Source organism: Centrocercus urophasianus, unplaced genomic scaffold, assembly GCF_019232065.1.
Source record: "Centrocercus urophasianus isolate 14NV4802_14NV808 unplaced genomic scaffold, USGS_Curo_1.0 seq_27, whole genome shotgun sequence".
Taxonomy (NCBI): Eukaryota; Metazoa; Chordata; class Aves; order Galliformes; family Phasianidae; genus Centrocercus; species Centrocercus urophasianus.
Genome location: NW_024884833.1, coordinates 9,993,061 through 10,012,951, shown reverse-complemented (window position 1 = coordinate 10,012,951; position 19,891 = coordinate 9,993,061). Strand labels below are relative to the sequence as shown.

The window sequence follows — 19,891 nt, the reverse complement described above, 5'->3', positions numbered from 1 at the left end:
GAATCTATTTTTTTTGTTTTTTTTTTTTTTTTTTTTTTTTTTTAACACAAATAACCTTTTTTAACTTACTTGTAATAGCAGCATTCATACGTCTTGGAGGTAAACAGTCACATTGTAAAATCTCCCTTTATCTAGTGCTTCTTTAATGGATGGCATTAAACAGTGATTTTATGCCCCCAAAGTATATAATCACATCGTCTTTTATTGCTTTATTATCTATACTCTCCAGAATACGTGCATTTATTAATCCTATTACCGCTTTTGTTATTTATAGCCTAAATCATGTTCTCCATTTTCTTAATTCCCACTACCTGAAGCTTTAACAAACAAGTCCCAAGTTGTGAGTATCCATTTGTTTTCCAATTATTTTAATTAAAAATATATTCAATCGAAATCTTTTTATACAATTCCATCCTTAAATGATATTCTGTTTAGCTTAATTTTTCCAAGAATGCATATTGGTATGACTGCTTCATATTGAAGCTCTTTTTGAAAGCCCTACCATTTTCTCACATGCTCTCTTGAAATGTGCTTCAAAAGACTTGTTTCATTTTAAGCTAATGACCCCTGAAGATTTTTTTAGATAGCTTATTAGAATGGAGAAACAAAAAGCATGTGTTGTTGGATTTGCACAGAGATATTGTATTCTGTGCTTATAACAAGAGGCAGAGCTCACAAAAAAGGAGTTGCTGGAAGGAGGAATAGAGAAGGAAGACTGTGCACTCTACTTAAGGTCAGGGTAGGGAGCAAAAAGCTTTTAAATTAACTTGTGTTTTGCATTATGAAACGTCGAAGGGTAAAATTGAATGTCTGTGTTTTCTATTTACATACCAATTTGATAAGCTTTTAATGCAGGCTAACTGGATTGGATCAAATAGAACAACGATAAAGAGCTAACTTAAAATTTCTTAAAAAATTAAAAAGATATACATGCTAGAAAGAACTTAGAATGTAGATGACACTTCAAACCAGACTTAATGGTGGTTTTGGTGCTCATAAAAATGGATACTTGCTTAGCAGTTTTAATTCGTATATAGGCTATAATTTTCCTGTTCAAACTTAATTTGCATAGTGTATAGTTGTATATGCCTGATGTTGTGCTTTAAACTAAGGTAAATCAATTAACTTGAAATTTTCTTTAAAACATTCATAGAGAGCACTGCTGTAATGTAATGAGACTGTTTATTCTGACCTCTGTACACATTTAGGCCAGCAGTTCAACCTGGATTTATCAGTGCATTTTTCCCATCAAAAATAAAGAGTTTTGCAGGCAGTGGAAAGGGCTCTGTGTTTTGGTGTTGTGGGTGTTTTTTTTATTTGTTTGTTTGTTTGTTTCTTCTGTTGTTCTTTTTCCAGATGAGTTGTATCTGAGTTGTATTTACCTTAAAATTGGCCTGCCAGGGCTGCTTTACTGATGACTGTGGAATGTAACATAACATCAGCATTTTACTAAAACAAATTCATTTGAGAATTTGTGTTTCACCTCTATTCCATCATGTCTCTATGTGTCCCATCTCTCTCAACTAAACCAATAAAATGCCAAAATTAAAACAATCCCAAGCATTTTTTAAAAAAAAGTAATAGATATGTTAATCTTCTCACAGAAAAAAAATATTAAATATTTTTTATTGATTATTGATTGATAGAAAAGAGTGAAACTACTCTTTTCTACAGCCTTCTTCTGATGAGCACTATAGGTAGTGTAGAATAGTGCTGTGCTAGCAGTGTCATAGAGACTGTTGAATGTTACGTTGTGCACGTGAAAGGTACCTCTTTGAAAGAATGTCCACAATGGATAATGAAAAAATGGGGATAAGGTCCTAGATTAAGAACTGTTTTCAGTGGTATATGTTTTAGAGAAAATGGCTATGACATACAAGTAATAATTGATAGCATATTCTACTCTCTTGGATTACCTGGGTTTTACTGTTATTGTTAATGGTTGAAGTCCTGGAGTCACATGCTGTTTCACTATGGAAACAGTATTTTACTGAAATATAATGTGATGAAATGGAGACTTGGAATATTTTTCTGTTTTGTTAAATCTGAACATGTGATTTTTATAGAGGAAATTCTTCCACTGTGTGCTACTGATGTATTTTCGACACCTAGTGGTACTGCATGTAAATTACTTTAAGCTTTTTACTGGATATGTTATCTTACTGGCCAATCCTAAAGCTCACCTGGAATGTATTTTATTGTTTAACTACTGAAAATTTACAGGAAAGGTTTTTAAAAGCTTCAGCTCTGTGCCTGAGTAGATCATGGAGCAGATAGCTCCTTCTGGAAGCTATTTTAAGGTACACGCAAGACAAGGAAGTGTTTTGAAACAGCCAGCATCTTCTCCAATGGCAAATTGTACCTGACCAGTCTGGTGACTTCTACAGTGGAAAGATTGCTTCAGTTTATCTAAGCTATCTAGCTGACATCCTTATCTCCACTTTGGAGAGATACCCATTTGAAGCATGGACTATATGGTGGATAAGAAATAACAGCATCACAGAATCACAGGATTGTAGGGGTTGGAAGAGACCTCTGGAGATCATTTAGTTGCTAAGTAACCCCCTTCTAAAGCAGTCCATGTAGGTTTTGAAAATCTCCAGAGAAGGAAACTCTACAACCTCATTGGGCAGTCTAGACCAGTGCTCTGTCACCCTCACAGTAAAAAAGTTCTTCCTCATGCTTAGATGGAACTTTCTGTGTTTATACCTGTTGCTCCTCATCCTAATGTTGGACAAAAAAGTGCCTGGCACCATCCTCTTGACAGCTACTCTTTATATATTTAAAAATGCTGATAAAATCCCTTCTCAGTCTTCACCAGGCTAAACAGCCCCAATCTTTCCTCCTGAAAGAGTTATTCCTCCAGGCCCTTCAACATCTTTGCAGTCCTCTGTTGGACTATCTCCAGCAGTTCCCTGACTTTCTTGAACCAAGGAGTCCAGAGCTAGGTGTAGGACTCCAGATTTGGCCTCAACATGGCAGAGTAGAGAGGGAGAATAACTTCCCCAGATGTAGGACTCTATACTTGCCCTTGCTGAACTTCATAAGCTTCCTCTTTGCACAACTGTGTAACCTGTTCAGGTCTCACTGAATGGCAGCACAGGCGTTGTTCTAGTCACATGAGCTGTTCCACCATGTTTCCATGATCACAATGAGATTATGTCCCTGCAACAACACACAGATCTCTAGTTGCTTTTGTTTATTCCCCGTGCTGTATGCAGACACTTCAGAGAAGAAAAGGGAGCAGAGGATGCAGGTTTCCCCTAGAGCATACAGAAGAGTCCCCCACATCTGTACACATGCTTGAAATATCTGGCCTTCTGGCTCATGTCATGGGAGGCAGCTAAGGAACGTTCATCACTGTTCTGGTTGACCTGATTCTTTACCCAGTCAGTTGCAATGATGTGTATTGCCATTTTTGACCTTATTCCACAAGCCCTACAGTTTAATGCCTGCCTCACAAAGTTGTGTAGCCTCCTGCCACAATTGCCCTGTTTCTTCTACACAGTTGGATCCCATCCCTCCCTGGCAGGTTATAAAATTCATAGAAAGTCCCACTGTTGTAAAAGCCAAAACTCTAATGTTGGCACCAGTCATGTAGCCAGGAATTTATATGTCCATTTCTGTCTTCCGTCTTTCTTCCAACTGGCAAATTGTACTGTGCACCAGTTTTCTTCAGTTGTGCTCCCAGAGCTTTACACTATTCTTAGATTCTGCCCACATTGAATCTTCCAGCTTCATGCTATCATGAAAGAGCAATAGTGGATTGTAGTCCATTATCTTGATAAGCTGCAGCACTCTCTTGGCAATGTCCCTGATCTTGGCTCCCAGGAGGCAGCAAACCTCTTGTGACTCATTGTCAGGTTGGGAGAAGGGATCCTCAGTGCCTTTTAGTGGGGTGTCACCTACTATAAGCATGGGGCATTTAGTTTTACAATATCCGCTGCAGGCTGTCTGAATGGTTTCTTCTTGTAGATCTGAGGTTGCAGAAAGAGGATTGTGTTCGGCGGCTTAATGTTTAAGTGGAGGTTCGTGATGAGTGGTGTCCCATAGGCGTTCATCTTGGGATCAGTGCAGTTTAATATATTTTTCAATGGACAGTGGAATCAGGTGCACCCTTGGCAAGTTTGCAGATAAGATGAAGGGATCTGCAGGCTTATGTGAGCATAATGAGGGTTGATAAGGCCAAGTGCAAGGTGTAGCGCCTGCGTTAGCACAATACTGTACATGAGTACAGACTGGGAGAGGAACTCTCTGGAAGCAGCCCTGCAGAGGACTTCAGGAATCTGGTGGACAAAAAGCTAGACATGAGGTAGTAGTGTGCACCTGCAGCCTGGAAGGCCAACGGTATCCTGGGCTGCATCAAAAGAAGGGTGGCTCGCAGGAAGAGGGAAGCTATTGACCACCTCTGCCCTTGTGAGGCCTTATCTGGAGTACTACATCTAGATCTGCTGCCTCCAGCAAAAGAAAGGGATGGAGCTGTTATAATGGGCCCAGAAAAGGCCAGAAAGATAATCAGAAGGCAGAGAAGGCTCAAGGGAGACCTCATGGTAGCCTTTCAGTACTTAAGCGGAGCATATACACAAGATGGAAATTGACTTTTTACAAGGTTTGATAGTGATAGGACAAGGGGAATGGTTTTAAACTAAAGGAAGGGAGATTTAGGTTAGCTGTTAGGAAGGTTGGTGAGTCACAGACACAGACTGCCCAAAGAAGTTGTGGATGCCTGGAGGCATTTAAGGCCAGATTGGATGGGTCTCTGGGCAACCTGATCAAGAGATGAGCTTCAAGGTCCATACCACTTAATAAAACCAAGCTGTAGCAGCATACTCCTGTTTAGAGTTTTGTTGCTCTCAGTGTACATGCAGGTATAGAACTGCGGAAGCCTCAACAAGAATCAAAGGGAAGATCAAACTAGAGAGCATTATCCATATAAGAACTGAAATGAGGTGGTGATAACACTTCAGTCTAGAAAAGCTGTAGCTGAAGGGGAGTATGATAAGAGATTAATAAAACCAACAGGGTGTAGAAAAGGTTGATGGGGAAATTTATTAACTATGAAAAGCATGTATGAAGGTGGAAGGATCCAGGCTCCAAATAAATGTTACAGTTTTAGAGCTCTGAAAGCCCTTACTGAAACATTTTGAGGATGAAAAATGTTTCCATGACTTTAAAGACTTGCCAAGTACTTGAGATACAGTAGGGTTGGTTAGCAAATAGATAACATTACCAAGCTCAAAGTTTTAAGATACACGGAGGGTTTTGTGGGAGAAATATTGTATATTCTTTCCATGTTTTTACTGCAAGAGTAAAACATGGCCACCACTTACAGACTCTGAAATACAAGCCATTACCTGAATGACAGTAGATGTGAGTCTGTACAGACATTTTCCTGTTGTAAGTCTAAGAGGAGAGAACAAGGCTTTCATCCAGAATAATATTACAGTACTGCTTAAAGCAGTATGTAAATACAAAAAAACTATATGAAAGACGTAAGTTCCCCAATGACTTTATAATATCTGCTTGTTAATCTTTTTTTTAATAGTATCATTATTTCATATAGTAGTTGAAAGTAACAAGTGTGCTTTATGTAATGTGAACTAGCAAGTTTTGCGTCAGTGTTTGTATAAAAGTCAGTAGAAACATTAAACTAAGTAACATGACCTAAAGTTAAAATTATTCTCCAAGTTCAGAATTATTGCAGACTTTATTATTAAGATATAAACAGTACATAAACTTAGCACAGTCTTTCATCGATGAGGAATTTCATCTATAAACAAACATTTCTATTTCTTGTTCTCACCTGTCTTGCTTATTTTGTAATATGGCTTCAACCTACTGGATGCTTATGTTAATTTCTGTAAGATGTATTATAAAAAGATACTTCCATGTTTTTTTTTAAAGAGAAAAACAAACAAAGCTACCAATATTTTGATTAAAACATATAGATTAAATGAAACTAAAAAATATTACTGCAGTTAATGATGACTACTATGTGGTGGGATAAGAAGCACATCTTTGTATATGTATTTACAAATATTTTCTATTTCTGGAATCTGCAAAGCCTAAACTGTTGTAGTTTTTTTTCTCTCTTCTTCTTCCCACCCCACTTCACAGGGACAGGAGAAAGTGGAAAGAGTACTTTCATTAAATAAATGAGGATTATTCATGGATCAGATTATACAGAAGAAGACAGGAAAGGCTTCACAAAACTGTTTATCAAAATATATGCACTGCAAAATATATGCAAGCTATGATCAGAGCCATGGACATGCTGAAAACACACTACACATCTGAAGAAAATGAGGTAAGACAGTACAAAGAAAATGCAAGTTTCAGTGCATGAAATTTCAGCCTGTACATGAGTGATCTGACTCATAACTAACTGCAAGAAGAACATTAAATTCTGCATTTCATGCAATGAGTTTGATGTCCCACAGTGTAAATGTGAAGACAGCAGGGAAAGGTGGGTAAGGGATTGAGGATGGGCAGGGAGAGAGGATATTCATTGTTACGAGTTGGTGATAAGTAATGAGCACCAATAATTTTCTTTTGTAATCTAATTTATGAGTTAGTAATACATGGTGGTTTGTCAGTAGCACTCCAGAATGAGAAGCTTTGGGTATATATTATAGGGAAGAATTAGAATTAATAAATAGAGGTATGCCTTGAAACATGCTACCTTTTGTATTTCATAGTAGCCTCTATGAACTTAATTAACTTGAATATGAGAATGTCTTCTCCAAACTTTTTTTCTTTTTTTGTTTAAACTTACAGAAATTATTTTTGTTTCAGTGCTTAGTATTGTGGAATTATGCAAAAAAAAAAAAAAAATCTGCTTCAGTTAAACAATTTCTTGTTCTATTTTGTCTGTTAAGTCAGTTGCTTCTTTTTTCTTAATTTTATTTTTGTTATGAAGTACAGACAGGTTTTTAAACAAGACTGGTTTTAGAATATGGAGATTTTGCTCAATATCATGAACATCATGTAAGCAAATTAGTAGATGTTATTTCTTTGAATTAAGAGGGATTTCCAAGTATCTAATTTTAGGTGTTAAGATAGGAAAGACTACCTGTAGGGAGTGTCAAGAAGTAAAGTTGTAGAATCTATGGATTGATATTTTTAATTTAAGTATCATGAAAAAAAAAAAAAATGTAAGCAAGCTAATTTTCATTCAAAAATATGGTTGAATGAAGAATATAAAGAACAAAATCATGGTTAATATTTTTTTGCTGTTTAGTTGTTTTGTATTTTGTATTCTTCTTTGGGTAATGAAAAAGGATAGGAAATTTTATTTGAAGTAGAGATCTAGGTAATTACATTTTTTTTTAATCACAAAAAGAACAAATGGTATCAACAGGAACAAATTCTGGAGTTGAGAGAATTGAGAAGTTAGAGTAGGGATTTCCTACAGAATAAAAAATTCTGCTTGTAGAACACCTCTAGAAATTGTATTTATAAATGTAAACTTGTGAAAAAGTAATTCATTTTAATTTTGTATTTTCATGAAAAGGGATGATGGTAAGAATTTATTTGAAGAACTACATTTCAAGTACATCCTACCAAGTTTTGGAATTTGTGTTTCTTTTCATTTCCAAAACAAATCTGTATAGGTTTAGTAGATACCAAAGTTTTTCTCATTCTTTGCTCTGAGCACTGGGCTGGATACATTCCCATAACACAGTATTCTGGGTAAATTGTGTTCTTGCTGGTTGCTGTGCCACCATTGTCTTCCAATTCAGAAGTTTGTAATGCCATTTGCACAGTTTTTGAAGAGGCACAATTAGATCTGGTGTTTCCTTATTGAAAAAGCTTATTAAAAGACCTGCTAAGAACACAGTTTTACGTGCTCAGGTTTGTTGGCTTTAGAAAGCGAATCATTTTTGCTTACATGTAGAGAAACTCCTGAGCGATAATTCGGAAATAACCGTGTTTGTGTTATTGTCACCTGCAGGAGACAGCTGCAAATATGCCTTTCATTTAGGTGGTGAATTTAAGACAAAGTACTATGAATCTTGTATTTGATTCCATGAAATGATGGTAAGCCTGTAGTAGGCAGCTATTGACGACACAGTGATTAAACAGAGGAGCTGTACAGCCCTGGTGTCGGAGTTCCATTGCAACAGTGTGTCCAGTGGCCATGGTGTAATTGTCCAGTGGTCTCCACGTTTCGGTTTGTTGATTTTCCCCACATCATAACTTCTTTCTCCTGAAAAAAAAAAAAAAAAAAAAAAGAAATCCCTCCTACCCTGTTATCTATTTGTTCGTCTGATTGACTTTTTTGACCAGGTCAGGTTTCCTCTTCCACTGTGGGCCCTGGAGTTCCCTGCTGCCAAACGTCTCTTCACATGATGCTTTTGTAGTGAAAAACAGATTGTTCTGCGCTGAGTGTCTCAGCCCTGTAAATACAAAGTGCAAATCTATAACTTATGGATATACAGAGTGCCCAGATAAGCCTCTTAACATTTGCAAATAAAAGCAACTTTTATAGGAGGGCTCTAAAGGGTTTTTACTGATGTTGTCAGCTACAAGTATTAAGTAAGTTGTTTGCCTTTCTACAGGTGCTAAACAAGATGCTAACTAAAACTATTTGTGCTGCATTTACACAGGAAGAAGGGTTTGGTTTCTGTTGCTCTTTAAGTTTCCTGAACCTTTCATATTAATTAATAATTAATTAATTAAAATATTAATTTATTAATTAATTAAATAATCATATTAAAATTAAAAACAATTTTTATCCTAACTTCATCAGTTTTGTTATTTGAGATATTTTAACTCATCCTCAGTTTTCACATTCTGGCTAAAGAGGATTAATCTTGCAAATGCTTAGGAACCTAATATTTTAAGGCATAATTGCAGTACTAATTGAACCCTACTTGATCGAACATACTTGATGCTACTTTAGTGGAAGTACCCAGGATTTGAAAAGTTTTCAGGTATTGATTTACAATTTTAAAAGTAATAATAATAATAATAAATGACTAACTCTTTGATCCTGATGATTTCCTGGATCTTCTATTACCAATAATTAATTTTATTTGACATTTACCTATGTTGAAGAGTAGAATGCAACTTCTATGAAGTTATGAAAACTGAAGTTGGTAGATTCCTCTTATCTGTTGATAAATTAAATATATTAAATTACACTTCTAAAAAATATTATACAACTGGTAGGGGTCAGACACCTAATGCTGCTAGGATTTAAGGTTATTCATGTATTTCTTTATGTCTTCATTCTCTTTAAGAAATGCTTAGCTTACTGTTTGCTATAAAATTTTGTAGTTACTCATTCTGAGCACACCCTACCATGCTGCCAGTCTCATGTCTGATCATTTGTCTGTGTTTTTGGAATGTATGTTTTTATTTTTATTGTTATTTTTTCCTGTTATACCTGCTCTGTAAAACTTCCTAATAGAGTTGATCTAGCTTGGTTTAGGGGAGTGAGACTTTCATTATTTATATTTTAATTTTCAATGTCATACTGTGGAAATTGCTAAATTGAGTGCTGATTAGTATCCAGTTACATTATAACGTGATTTACCCGTCTCTGAGGGTAAAATTTTTGTGTGAAATATGTGAATTAACTAATTTACAAACGTTTCTTCTCTCCTTAGAGAATGTCAAAAAGCAAGACTAAAGTCAATGGGAACGCTATCACTTTCCTTATTTGAGAAGTTGTGTTTGAGTATATGTGAGAGTTAAGTAAATGGAAGAAGGAATGCACATGTGAGTCTGAGGGGAAAAAAATCAGTAGAAGTAAATACTCTTTTTCATCATTCAGTATTTTTAAAATAAACATAAGGTGAAAGTATAGGGAAAAAAAAAAAAAAAGCCCTTCTAGCGAAAAGGAGAAGAAATCAGGTGGTGTTGGAAGCATAGAAGACACAGGATTTCATTTGTGAGTATACATTAATCTTGAGATTGATAGTGGGATAGTTAGGATAGTTGTGTAATCCCTTCTCTAGAAGGAGTTTACCTTCTGTTAAAGGACTAAAAGTACACGTGTGCTTTGAATTCCACTGGTAAAGCTGGTTTATATTGGCCTCACAGTAAACTTAGATTCATCCAGTTGGAAATGTCCTACAAAGATCGTCTGGTCCAACTGCCTGATCTGTTCAGAGCTAACCAAAAGTTAAAGCGTATTACTAAGCAAATTGTCTCAAAGCCACTTGAGCACTGACAGGCTGGGACATCAACCACCTCACTACTGTTTTCCACTGTTTGACTGCCTTTGCAGTTAAGAATTTGTTCCTAATGTGCAATCCGAACCTTCCTTGGTGAAGTGAGAAATAAATGGTGAGAAATATTGGAAGTTATCTGAACCATGACAAGGTCTACATTTTCATAAATAGGAAAGTTTGGTCAGAAGTGCAACAATAGTAGAGCTAATAATAATTTATTGTACTTTCAACAAAAATTACTGTATCTTTACCTCCTGAAATGTAAGACTTCTTCTTTTGCTATAGCTTTTAGCCTTAAATACCATAATATAAAATTATTATTTCTCTGCAGCATTTAGCATAACATGGTGAAGAAAACAAGAACATAACAGATAAATAACCACGCAGAATTTTACTGTATTTACAGACAGTGTTAACTAATTGCATCTAGTTTTCTCATTTTGAAATGCTACCAACTTTGCCAGCAAAACAATGCATATAAATAAAGAGTGATCAGTTGTGATAGAAAAAATAACTAGTTATGTATAGTTAACAAGAATATGGACTTGTGTTTAGTACTTTGAAATGAAGATTTCTTCGCTAGAAGAATATGTATATAGTGGTTAACATCTTTTTGGCTTTTTAGGATAGACTTTAATGTTCTGAAGGCCTAGTATCCCTCCTGCTCCCTGTACTCCTACTTTTGTAATAACTGAATAATTCCTTTGCTTTCTCTGTGGATGTGAAGGCATTTTTTTTTGGCAAACAAAGACAAGCTTGGTAAATAGTTCCGCTAATAGTGCAGAAAACTGAACAAAGCCCAGTTCTCTTATTTTCTGGGCTATCGTGTAAAGAGTTAAAAAGCAATACAACTTGGATATAGAGGCTGAAGCAACATCACTGAACAAAGGCCGTGGCTCAGTATGTTACCTGACCCAGCTCCTTTGCCAGAAGCTGCTGCTTTGGTGTCAGAGTCAGCGTGGGAAACATGCGTCTGGCTTTGTTGCCTGAGTTCAGTCTGGAAAAATATTGTGACAATCTGTAATTGTCACAATAAAATTAGCCAGAGTTCATCTCTTAAGAGCCTTTGGTCAGAATAGTGAGGAAAAAATGTCTCTGGGTCAGAAAGCAACTACAAATTGACATGCCTAAAACCAATTCATCAAAAGTTCTAAGAATCTATTGGTTAAAATAAAATACGATTGTGCTTTTTCTGATTTGGGTCCAGGATCCTGAAGTTGAATCGGTTCTGCAAATACGGTACTTGAATATATGTGTCACAGCAGGAGGCTTTTGATATCTGCACACAACTGTCTGCAGAACAGTTTCTCTGTGAAAGACTGTTTTTGCTGACAACTTTTTCCAGTTTATGACATTTTCTGGTGCAGCCTTTTTTTGCATGTTTTGCCTTTTATTAAGAAAGAAGTGAGTGTGCTTGCGCAGCTGAGAAATTCTAATTCCTAGAATAAAGACAGAAATATTTACTGCAGTGTGGAACTAACTCCTTGTAGTGTAAAATTTGAAGATTTTTTTTCTTTTAATGGAAAGTTTAATGATGTTATTCTAAAGGAAAACTGGCAATGTTCTATGCTGCTGCAGTTAAACCTTTTAATGAATGAGGAAACAAATAAATTATTGACAGGTGAAAAGACCAGTTAGTAGCAGCTCAGGCAGAGTCATTTAAATCAGCATTTGCTGTCATGTTAGAAATGCAAAAGCCACTTCAGAAAGAGAAGTGGCTAGAAAATTCCTCCAGGCCTGCTCTTTCCTTGGTGTTAAGCCTGTGACACTTCTATGAATTTATGATCTCCCAAGAAAATTATTCTTTGGAATAAATTTGCCACTTTGAAGAAGCACTATTAGTGTTTGCTTATTTCTTTTATTTTTGTTTATGTGCATTGAAATACAGTACAGAGGGTTCTTCTCACAAATTAGGTTTACATATTCTTACTTAGTATAAGGTGTTTCCAAAGACAACTATTTCGATGCTGGTCAGCCAGCCCAATTATCTCACTTTCCTTCTTGAAGAGATAGAGAGTATTTTTTTTGAACAAGAACACGCTATTCTTCAACCAAATACCTTCTTGCATGCAATCAGTTGTTTTTTGTTGTATGCCTCTTACACAGTCTCTGTGTTTGTCTGAGGTGTGAATTTAGAGCCGTGAAGAAATGCTAGGTGCAGCAGGAGACCACGCTGCTGGTGTACAGCATGGAGGTTTTCCCTAATGTAATGGGGCTGAGACCACTTGGTGCTTTTTCTGGATGAGTGGACATAGAGTCTTAACTATTTGTGAGGTCTGCATGACTCTGAAAAGGCGTTGTGCTCGGTTGCTGTTATTTAAGGTTTACAAAGACCTTGTTTGCTTTTGTAGAATACGAATTTAAATTACTTTTACCCTCAAAATAGTACTTATTTACTCATCCATAAAATAAAAGGGTACAGTAAATTAAGTCCAGATGAATTTTTATATCCTTGTTAACTCTGCTTCATAAAATTGTGATGGTAATGCTTACTGTGAGGTTAGCATTCTGTGAAGAGGCGTGGGTATGGAAACAAGAGCAAAGAATGGTGGACTGTTTCTGTATCCTGAGTTTTTCAACTTTCTGTATTGTTACGTTGTATTGCTACATAGAAAACCCTCTCCTTCAACTCTGTTATCACTGGGACAATTCCTTTTCCAGTTTCTAGGGAAGAAGGCATGGTTTTACATTTGCTATCCTGGAGGTGGCAGCTCATGTGCTGCTTGGAATCACACAGAAGCTTGTCCTTTGATAAATCGATTCCTAGGATGTTTACTGTTATAGCCTCTAATATCACCCTCTGCATAGGCAGTTCCCATAGGACAGGCAAGCAGAGCGTAGTACCTTTGCCCTTTCAGGAGTCCGATTCAGCTGTCAGCTGCTTTCCAGCCAACCATTCCTCCATGGTCTCCACCAGGCAGAAAGAGGTAGCTAGAAAGAATGTGGCAACTCAGATGGGGTGCCCACCTAAACATGTAGCAGTTCAAGTCTCTGGCTGCAATGAATGCCTAAGTCTGTTGTTGCTAGTGAAGTTTCACCTCCATGAGGTTTGAGCAGGTGAGTGATTTGCTCAGTCTGGTGGCAGAGCTCAAGGAGGTGGCTGAGAGATTAAGGACCATCAGGAAGTGTGAGCAGGAGATAGATTGGTTGAGTATCTCTCTGTGAGAAAGGCACTGGGGTGACACTCCCCAAGCCATCCCTGTGGTGGACCCTCCCCGTAGCCGTAATAGAGCAAAAGGAGCCAATTTGAGAGAAGAGGAGGAATGGAAACTGGTCCCAGCTCAGAGACACAGACAATTCCCATGCTGACCTACCTTGGTTCCCGAGGTGCCTCTCTGTAGTAGATCTGAAGCACTGGAACCTGAGGGAGAGGTGAGTGAAGGTGCACTGGGAGGTCTACCTGCAAAGCTGTCTAGGGTGAGGAGGTCAGCTCCACATCTCAAGACTGCCTCCACCATAAGGGAAGAAGAAGTGGTCATCGAAGGCAACTACCTTCTGAGAGGAATGGAGGGCTCTGTATGTCAGCCTGACCCTACCTGTAGGGGGTTAGGGATATTTCTAGAAAACTCCCCAGTCTGATCTGCGCCTCTGATTATTAATAGTTCAGGATGTCAGTGATGAGATCACTGACATTCTGTAATCACTGATATTCTGATTACTGATTTTCTATAACTAAGGTGTGAGGGGCAGAGTGGTGAGGCCAGACTGTTTTCAGCAGTGTGTGGACACAGGACAAGGGGAAATGGCCTGAAACTGAAACATAGGAAGTTCCACTCAAATGTGTATAAGAACTTCTTTACAGTGAGGGTGACGGAGCACTGGAACAGGCTGCCCAGGGGGGTTGTGGAGTCTCCTTCTCTGGAGATGTTCAAGACCTGCCTGGACGCCTAACTGTGCGACCTGGTGTAGGGAACCTGTTTGGCAGGGGGGTTGGACTCGATGATCTCTGGAGGTCCCTTCCAACCCCTACAATTCTGTGATTCTGTGATTCTGTGACAGAATCCTGAGGATTATCAAAAATGATTTTGAGGCATTGGGGCGGTTGTTGATGGAACGGGCATACAAGTCATACTTTCTTCTATTCCTGATGTGGCAGGGAAGGACACTGAGAGAAGCAGGAAAACCCATCTTACCCACACATGGCTGGGAGGCTGGTGCAAATACAAAAATTTGGGGTTCTTAGATCGTGGGGTGGCTTACTCAGCACCTGGTCTGAGGTCTGCTGATAGGTCTCAACTGTCTCAAGGGGGGAAACGGATCATTGCCCGGGAGAGCAGAACTTGGAGAAGGAAGTTTATACTAGATATGAAGGGGAAAGGGAATGAAACCAGGCCTGCTAAAAATGAGTATAGAGGAGCGATAACGGGATTGGAAGTGAGGCAAGGGGCTCATCTGAAGTGCATTTGCACCAATGCATGCTTCATGGGCAACAAACAGGAGGAGCTGGAAGCCACCGTGCAGCAAGCAGACTGTGACTTAGTTGCCATTACAGAAACATGGTGGGATCACTCCCATGACTGGAGTGCTACAGTGGATGGGTACAAGCTCTTCAGAAAGGGTAGGCAAGATCTTTCTACTTAACAGGCAAACTTCACCATAAGATGAAGAGAATATGCAAACTAAGAGAGGGGTATGTATGTAGCCAAATTGGTACAAAATCTTTCAATATGAGACAACAAACATATGTGAGGCCATACTCTCTGAATTGGAACCAGAATTCATGAATACCCCTGCTTAGATTAAGGTAAAACAATATGCAGAGGTGCACACACAGTCATCAGTGTTAATGATTGTCTGTATGCTACGGTTACTCAAAAAGTATTGGTGTGGCAGTGAGGTGATGGACTCTACTGTAGTTGCATAGCAAAATCATTTATTATCTGCGCTTTTACACTCTACAGACTTTTATACCGGCGCTAGCTTAGCCTGGTAGTTTTCCACTGTTCTCTATATCCCAAAGCTGCTCATGCAGAGCAAGTGGTTCACAATCAAGTTTGGCACAAGTGGTCACAATTCCCTGACAGCTGTTGCTAAGTTGTAGTTACTTTCTCCTGTGCATTCCGGGCTTGTTCACTTCTCCCAGGGTTTCTTACTGACCAAGGTGAGAATGCTGCCATCCTTGCTCACCAATGGGGATGTCCTTGGTTCTCAGCATTGCTTTTTCATGCTGTTTATCTTGCTTCACAGCTTCTGCTCTGAATAGTCTTTCTTGTACCCCCACATATTTGCACATGGATATCCCTGAAATATTCATACTCTTAACACTTAGAATCTATCTTAACTAAACTATACAGGAGGATAGTTTAGTTTAGGATATACAGGAACTATACAGGAGTTCTAAGGAACAGAAATAAGCCTCACAACTTTTAACAACTACATGATTTAAAACCTTGATGGGTGAGGCACTGGAAAAGAAGGGGACAGACAAGTTAGCAGGGTCTGTGGTGATAGAAACAAGGGGAAAGGGTTTTAATCTCAGATATAAGGAAAAGCATTTTACAGTGTGGGTGGTAAGGCACTGGAACAGGTTGTCCAGAAATGTGGAGGATACCTCATCCCTGGAAACTTTCAAGGGAAGGCAGGTAAGGCCCTGGAAACCTGATCGAGCTGTGGGTATCCCTGTTCGTTGTAGGGGAGTTGGACTAAATGACTTTTAAATGTCCTTTCCAACACCAAGGATTCATGATTCTAGAATTCTACAAACTTTATGAGAGATACAGCTCTTAAGAAAACAAAATAGATCTTGCAATTACTTAAAAATTTATGAGAAGAAAACAACAAAAAGAGAAAACTGAGAGAAAGGGAGAAAGAATGTGAGTCAATGACGGCCACCAAGAAGGTGACCATACAAAGTCCTTCTTGGGCATCCTTTTACACTTGTTAGGTTTGCAGGTACATTATCCCAGGGTCGTATCTAGGTGAGTTTGCAATAACAAGTATGCCAAAAGCAATTTGGTGGCCAAAACTTTCTTGTAGGAAGGATAGGCCAGTTTGTCAGTGAAGCAGGAATTATCATGTAGAGGACAGCATACCACAGTCACTGATATTAGCCTTTTACTAGATGTCACAGCAAAAATCTTGCACTGCAGCTGTTTGAACCATTCCAGAAGTCAGAAAGTGTTGGGTTTTTTTTGGTCCTTTACAGAAACATAAAAAGTAAAAATCTCTAGTAGTAAATTCAATTCAATTCTCACTAAAGCGTTCCAGTAAAAGGTTGCTCTCTTAAGGATGGATGGAAAAGACTTGTTCTGTGTCAAGTTTATGCTTTGTCATTGGGGTATCTTGGAAAGACATCTCTTACCTTCTGTTCTACTGTGATTTAATTACTTTAGTTATTTTGAACTATTCTCTTTCATCCCTAATAGTTTTCTCACATAGAAGCATGGCTCCAGTCTCTTAATCAGGATCAGTTTTCAGCTTCTTCGTGGTATAGGCCAGTTCAAGAGACAGCATGGCTAAACTAGCGTGAAGCTTTTATTCAAATGTCTTGGTGTGACATAATGCCTGCCTTAGAGGAATATCAAGTATTTGGGATACTCTGCTTTGGTTGGGAGCTCTGCATGAAAACAGATGGAGCCACATTGGAATGCAGGGCACTTTCTGCTGCTTCTGTCAGCCTAGTGTCCTTCTTTGCCTAGGTACAAGTTGTCTTAAATTCTGGAATAACACCTTCACAGTCATCACAGCTTGTCACAATGTTTGTAGGAATTTTCTGATTGTTTCTGTAGTAAGGATGGAGGCTAACAGTAAAGAATTGCGTAAGATAAATAATAAATGGGCAAAAAAAGGCAGATGGAATTTAGTGTAAACAGAAGTTAAGTAGTGCATATAGGAGAGCAAGACCCAAATTCCATACAATTTTATACATTCTTGTGCTACGCAAGGCATATTTTGGATCTTAATAGATCATTCCATCAAAATCAGTTTAGCACTTAGTAGTTGTCCAGAAAAAGAAAGGAATCGAGATCTTAGTAGCAGTGTGTAATTCTTCACTTGCCTAAACCTTGTTTATTGAATGCAATTTTTATTCCCTACTAGTAGAACCATATAGTAGGCCTAGAAATTTATTTGTGATTTTGTTTGTTTCTGCTCCTGGATTGTTAAATCTTCAGTAGTCTGTATTTGAAATAGACAGTGTTTTCTTGCATGTTCTAAACTAAATTGATGTTGATGGAATGCCAACTTTTAGGTTTGTTTGGTTTTGTATCTTGTGAGAACTTGATTAAAGATCCAAAAAGAATGGAACTATGAAAGGAAATTTCATTGAAGTAAAAGATTAAAAGACCAGCCCTGCAGAGAAGGATTTGGGAGTCCTGGTGATGAAAAGCTGGACATGAGCAAGAAATGTGCACTTCCAGCCCAGAAGACCAACAGTATCCTGGGCTGCATCAGAAGAGGTATGGCCAGCAGGGAGAGGGACGTGTTTGTCTCCCTCTCCTCAGCCCTCACGAGGCCCCATCTGGAATACTGATTCAGGTCTGGGTCTCCTAACACAAGAAAGACATGAAGCTGTTGGAATGGGAGCAGAGGAGGCCACAAAGGTGATCAGAGAGCTGGAACACTTCTCCTGTGAAGACTGAGGGAGTTGGGATTGTTAAGTGTGGAAAAGAAAAGGATCTGGGGAAACTTCATTGCATCCTTGCAGTACTTGAAGTTTATAAACTCCCTTTTATTTTATTCCTTTGAGCTACAATTCACTGTTGCAGACAACACAATGTACATGTACTTTTCAGCCCAACTATTATCCTTAGTGCTTCCCAGCATCAGAGATCCTCCACAAATGCAGTGATAAACTGGCTTGAAGAAACTGAAAGCTAATGCCCTTCAGTAAAAACATCCCTGATGCTCTTATCTTCTCCATGGTCACAACGATGCACTGAAGTTATTTGTCTGATTTCAGCAGAACAAAATTTTAAAATAATACAACAATAACGAAAATGGGCAGTGAGATCAGGAACATTACGGGAAACCCATCAAGAAGTATAACAGCACAAATGGGATGATGCACTTTAAAAACAACAACAACAACAACAACAACAAACTCAAGAACAAAGGTATTAAGAGAGCTGGGATGTTGAAGAAAGCCTTCAGATCATGCCCTCAGGTGATTTAGATTATTTACCATGTAAAATACATTTTCTTCAGTGAGTTTACCTGCGGTGTGGAGCTATATTCAAAACTTACGAGATTTTATTGGTGCTTACTACTTTTCTTGAAGTTTTACAGTTTTGATATCAAATTTTTGAGCTCTTTAAAAGTGCAACTTTTTGCAACTATATAGATAACTTGAAACTCGATACTATGTCTTGGAACTATGTCTATGCTATATCAATAAAGGCAGAATTTTAAAACTGATTTTTAAAATGGATCACAAGGCTAAGGTCCAGTTTCTGATTGGTGGGAGACCAGACTTTGCAGCAGAAGAAAAAGTGTATTTCCAATTTTAAGTTCCCCAGTACAAGATAGAGATTGAGAAAACATGTTCAATGAATCGTAGAATAATCTGAGTTGAAAAAGACCTTCGAGATTATCAAGTCTAACCGTCAACATGACCTACCAATTCCCTTCACGAAACCAGGTTTCTTAGTACTACTTCCACCCATGACTTGAATACCTCCAGGGATGAGAACTTCCCTGATCAGCCTGTTCCAATTCTTTACCATCTTTTCCATGAAGAGAGAACACCTGAGAACTTTCCAGGTAAGAGAACAAAAAACTTCCTCTAAACTTATCATAGAATCATAGAATCACAAGGTTGGAAAGGACCTGCAAGATCATCTAGCCCTACTGTCCTCCCATCACCATTGCTACCACAAGCTACTAAACCATATCTTGTAGCTCCTCATCCAGACGCGTCTTGAACACTGCCAGGGACAGCAACTCCACCACCTCCCTGGGCAGCCATTCCAGTGCCTGACCACTCTCAACATCTTTCCTGTAGTGAGGGGCCCAAAACTGAACACAGTACTCGAGGTGCGTCCTCACCAGTGCTGAGTAGAGGTGGATGATCACCTCCCTGCTCCTGCTGGCCACACTATTTCTAATGCAGGCCAGGATGCCGTTGGCCCTCTTGGCCACCTGGGCACACTGTCAGCTCATGTTCAGCTGAGCATCAGCCATCACCTCCCAGGTCCCTTTCCTCTTCACACTCATCCAGCCTCTCAGCCCCAAGCCTATAACGCTGCATGGGGTTGTTGTGGCCAAAGTGCAGGAACACTTGGCCTTGTTGAACCTCATCCCATTCACCTCAGCCCAGCGATCCAGCTTATCTAGATCCCTCTGAAGGGCCCCCCTACCCTCAAGCAGATCAACACTACCTCTGTGAATTAACTGAGGGTATACTCAGTCACCTCGTCTAGGTTGTCAATAAAAATACTGCACAAGATGGGCCGCAGCACTGACCCACTTGTAGTGGGTCGCCAGCTGGACTTAACTCCATTAAGCACTAGCTGTTGGGCACGGCCCTGTAGCCACTTCCTTACCTAAAGAAGGGTAAACCTGTCCATGCCACGGGCAGCCAGTTTCCCCAGAAGAATACTGTGAGTGACCTTAGTCCTGTTTTAAGCAGGGATCAGAGCAGATGATCCTCAGTGATCACCTCCAAACTGATTTACTTGATAAGCATATGCACTGGCTTCCATTTTCTCTCCATTTTACTTTTTGATAATGTTTTTTATTCAGGAGTGAAAAATAATTTAAAAAAATGTAGA

At 38.7% G+C, this 19,891-nt stretch overlaps 1 protein-coding gene across 1 annotated transcript in view; it reads left to right on the top strand.

The window, feature by feature from the left end:
• LOC122164616 (guanine nucleotide-binding protein subunit alpha-14-like) overlaps positions 1 to 19,891 on the top strand; it is a 62,337-nt gene that overhangs the window by 24,063 nt on the left and 18,383 nt on the right. Inside the window, 2 exon segments of the mRNA XM_042826739.1 lie at positions 6,118 to 6,210; positions 6,213 to 6,307. Of these exon segments, the coding sequence (XP_042682673.1) occupies positions 6,118 to 6,210; positions 6,213 to 6,307 (188 nt within the window).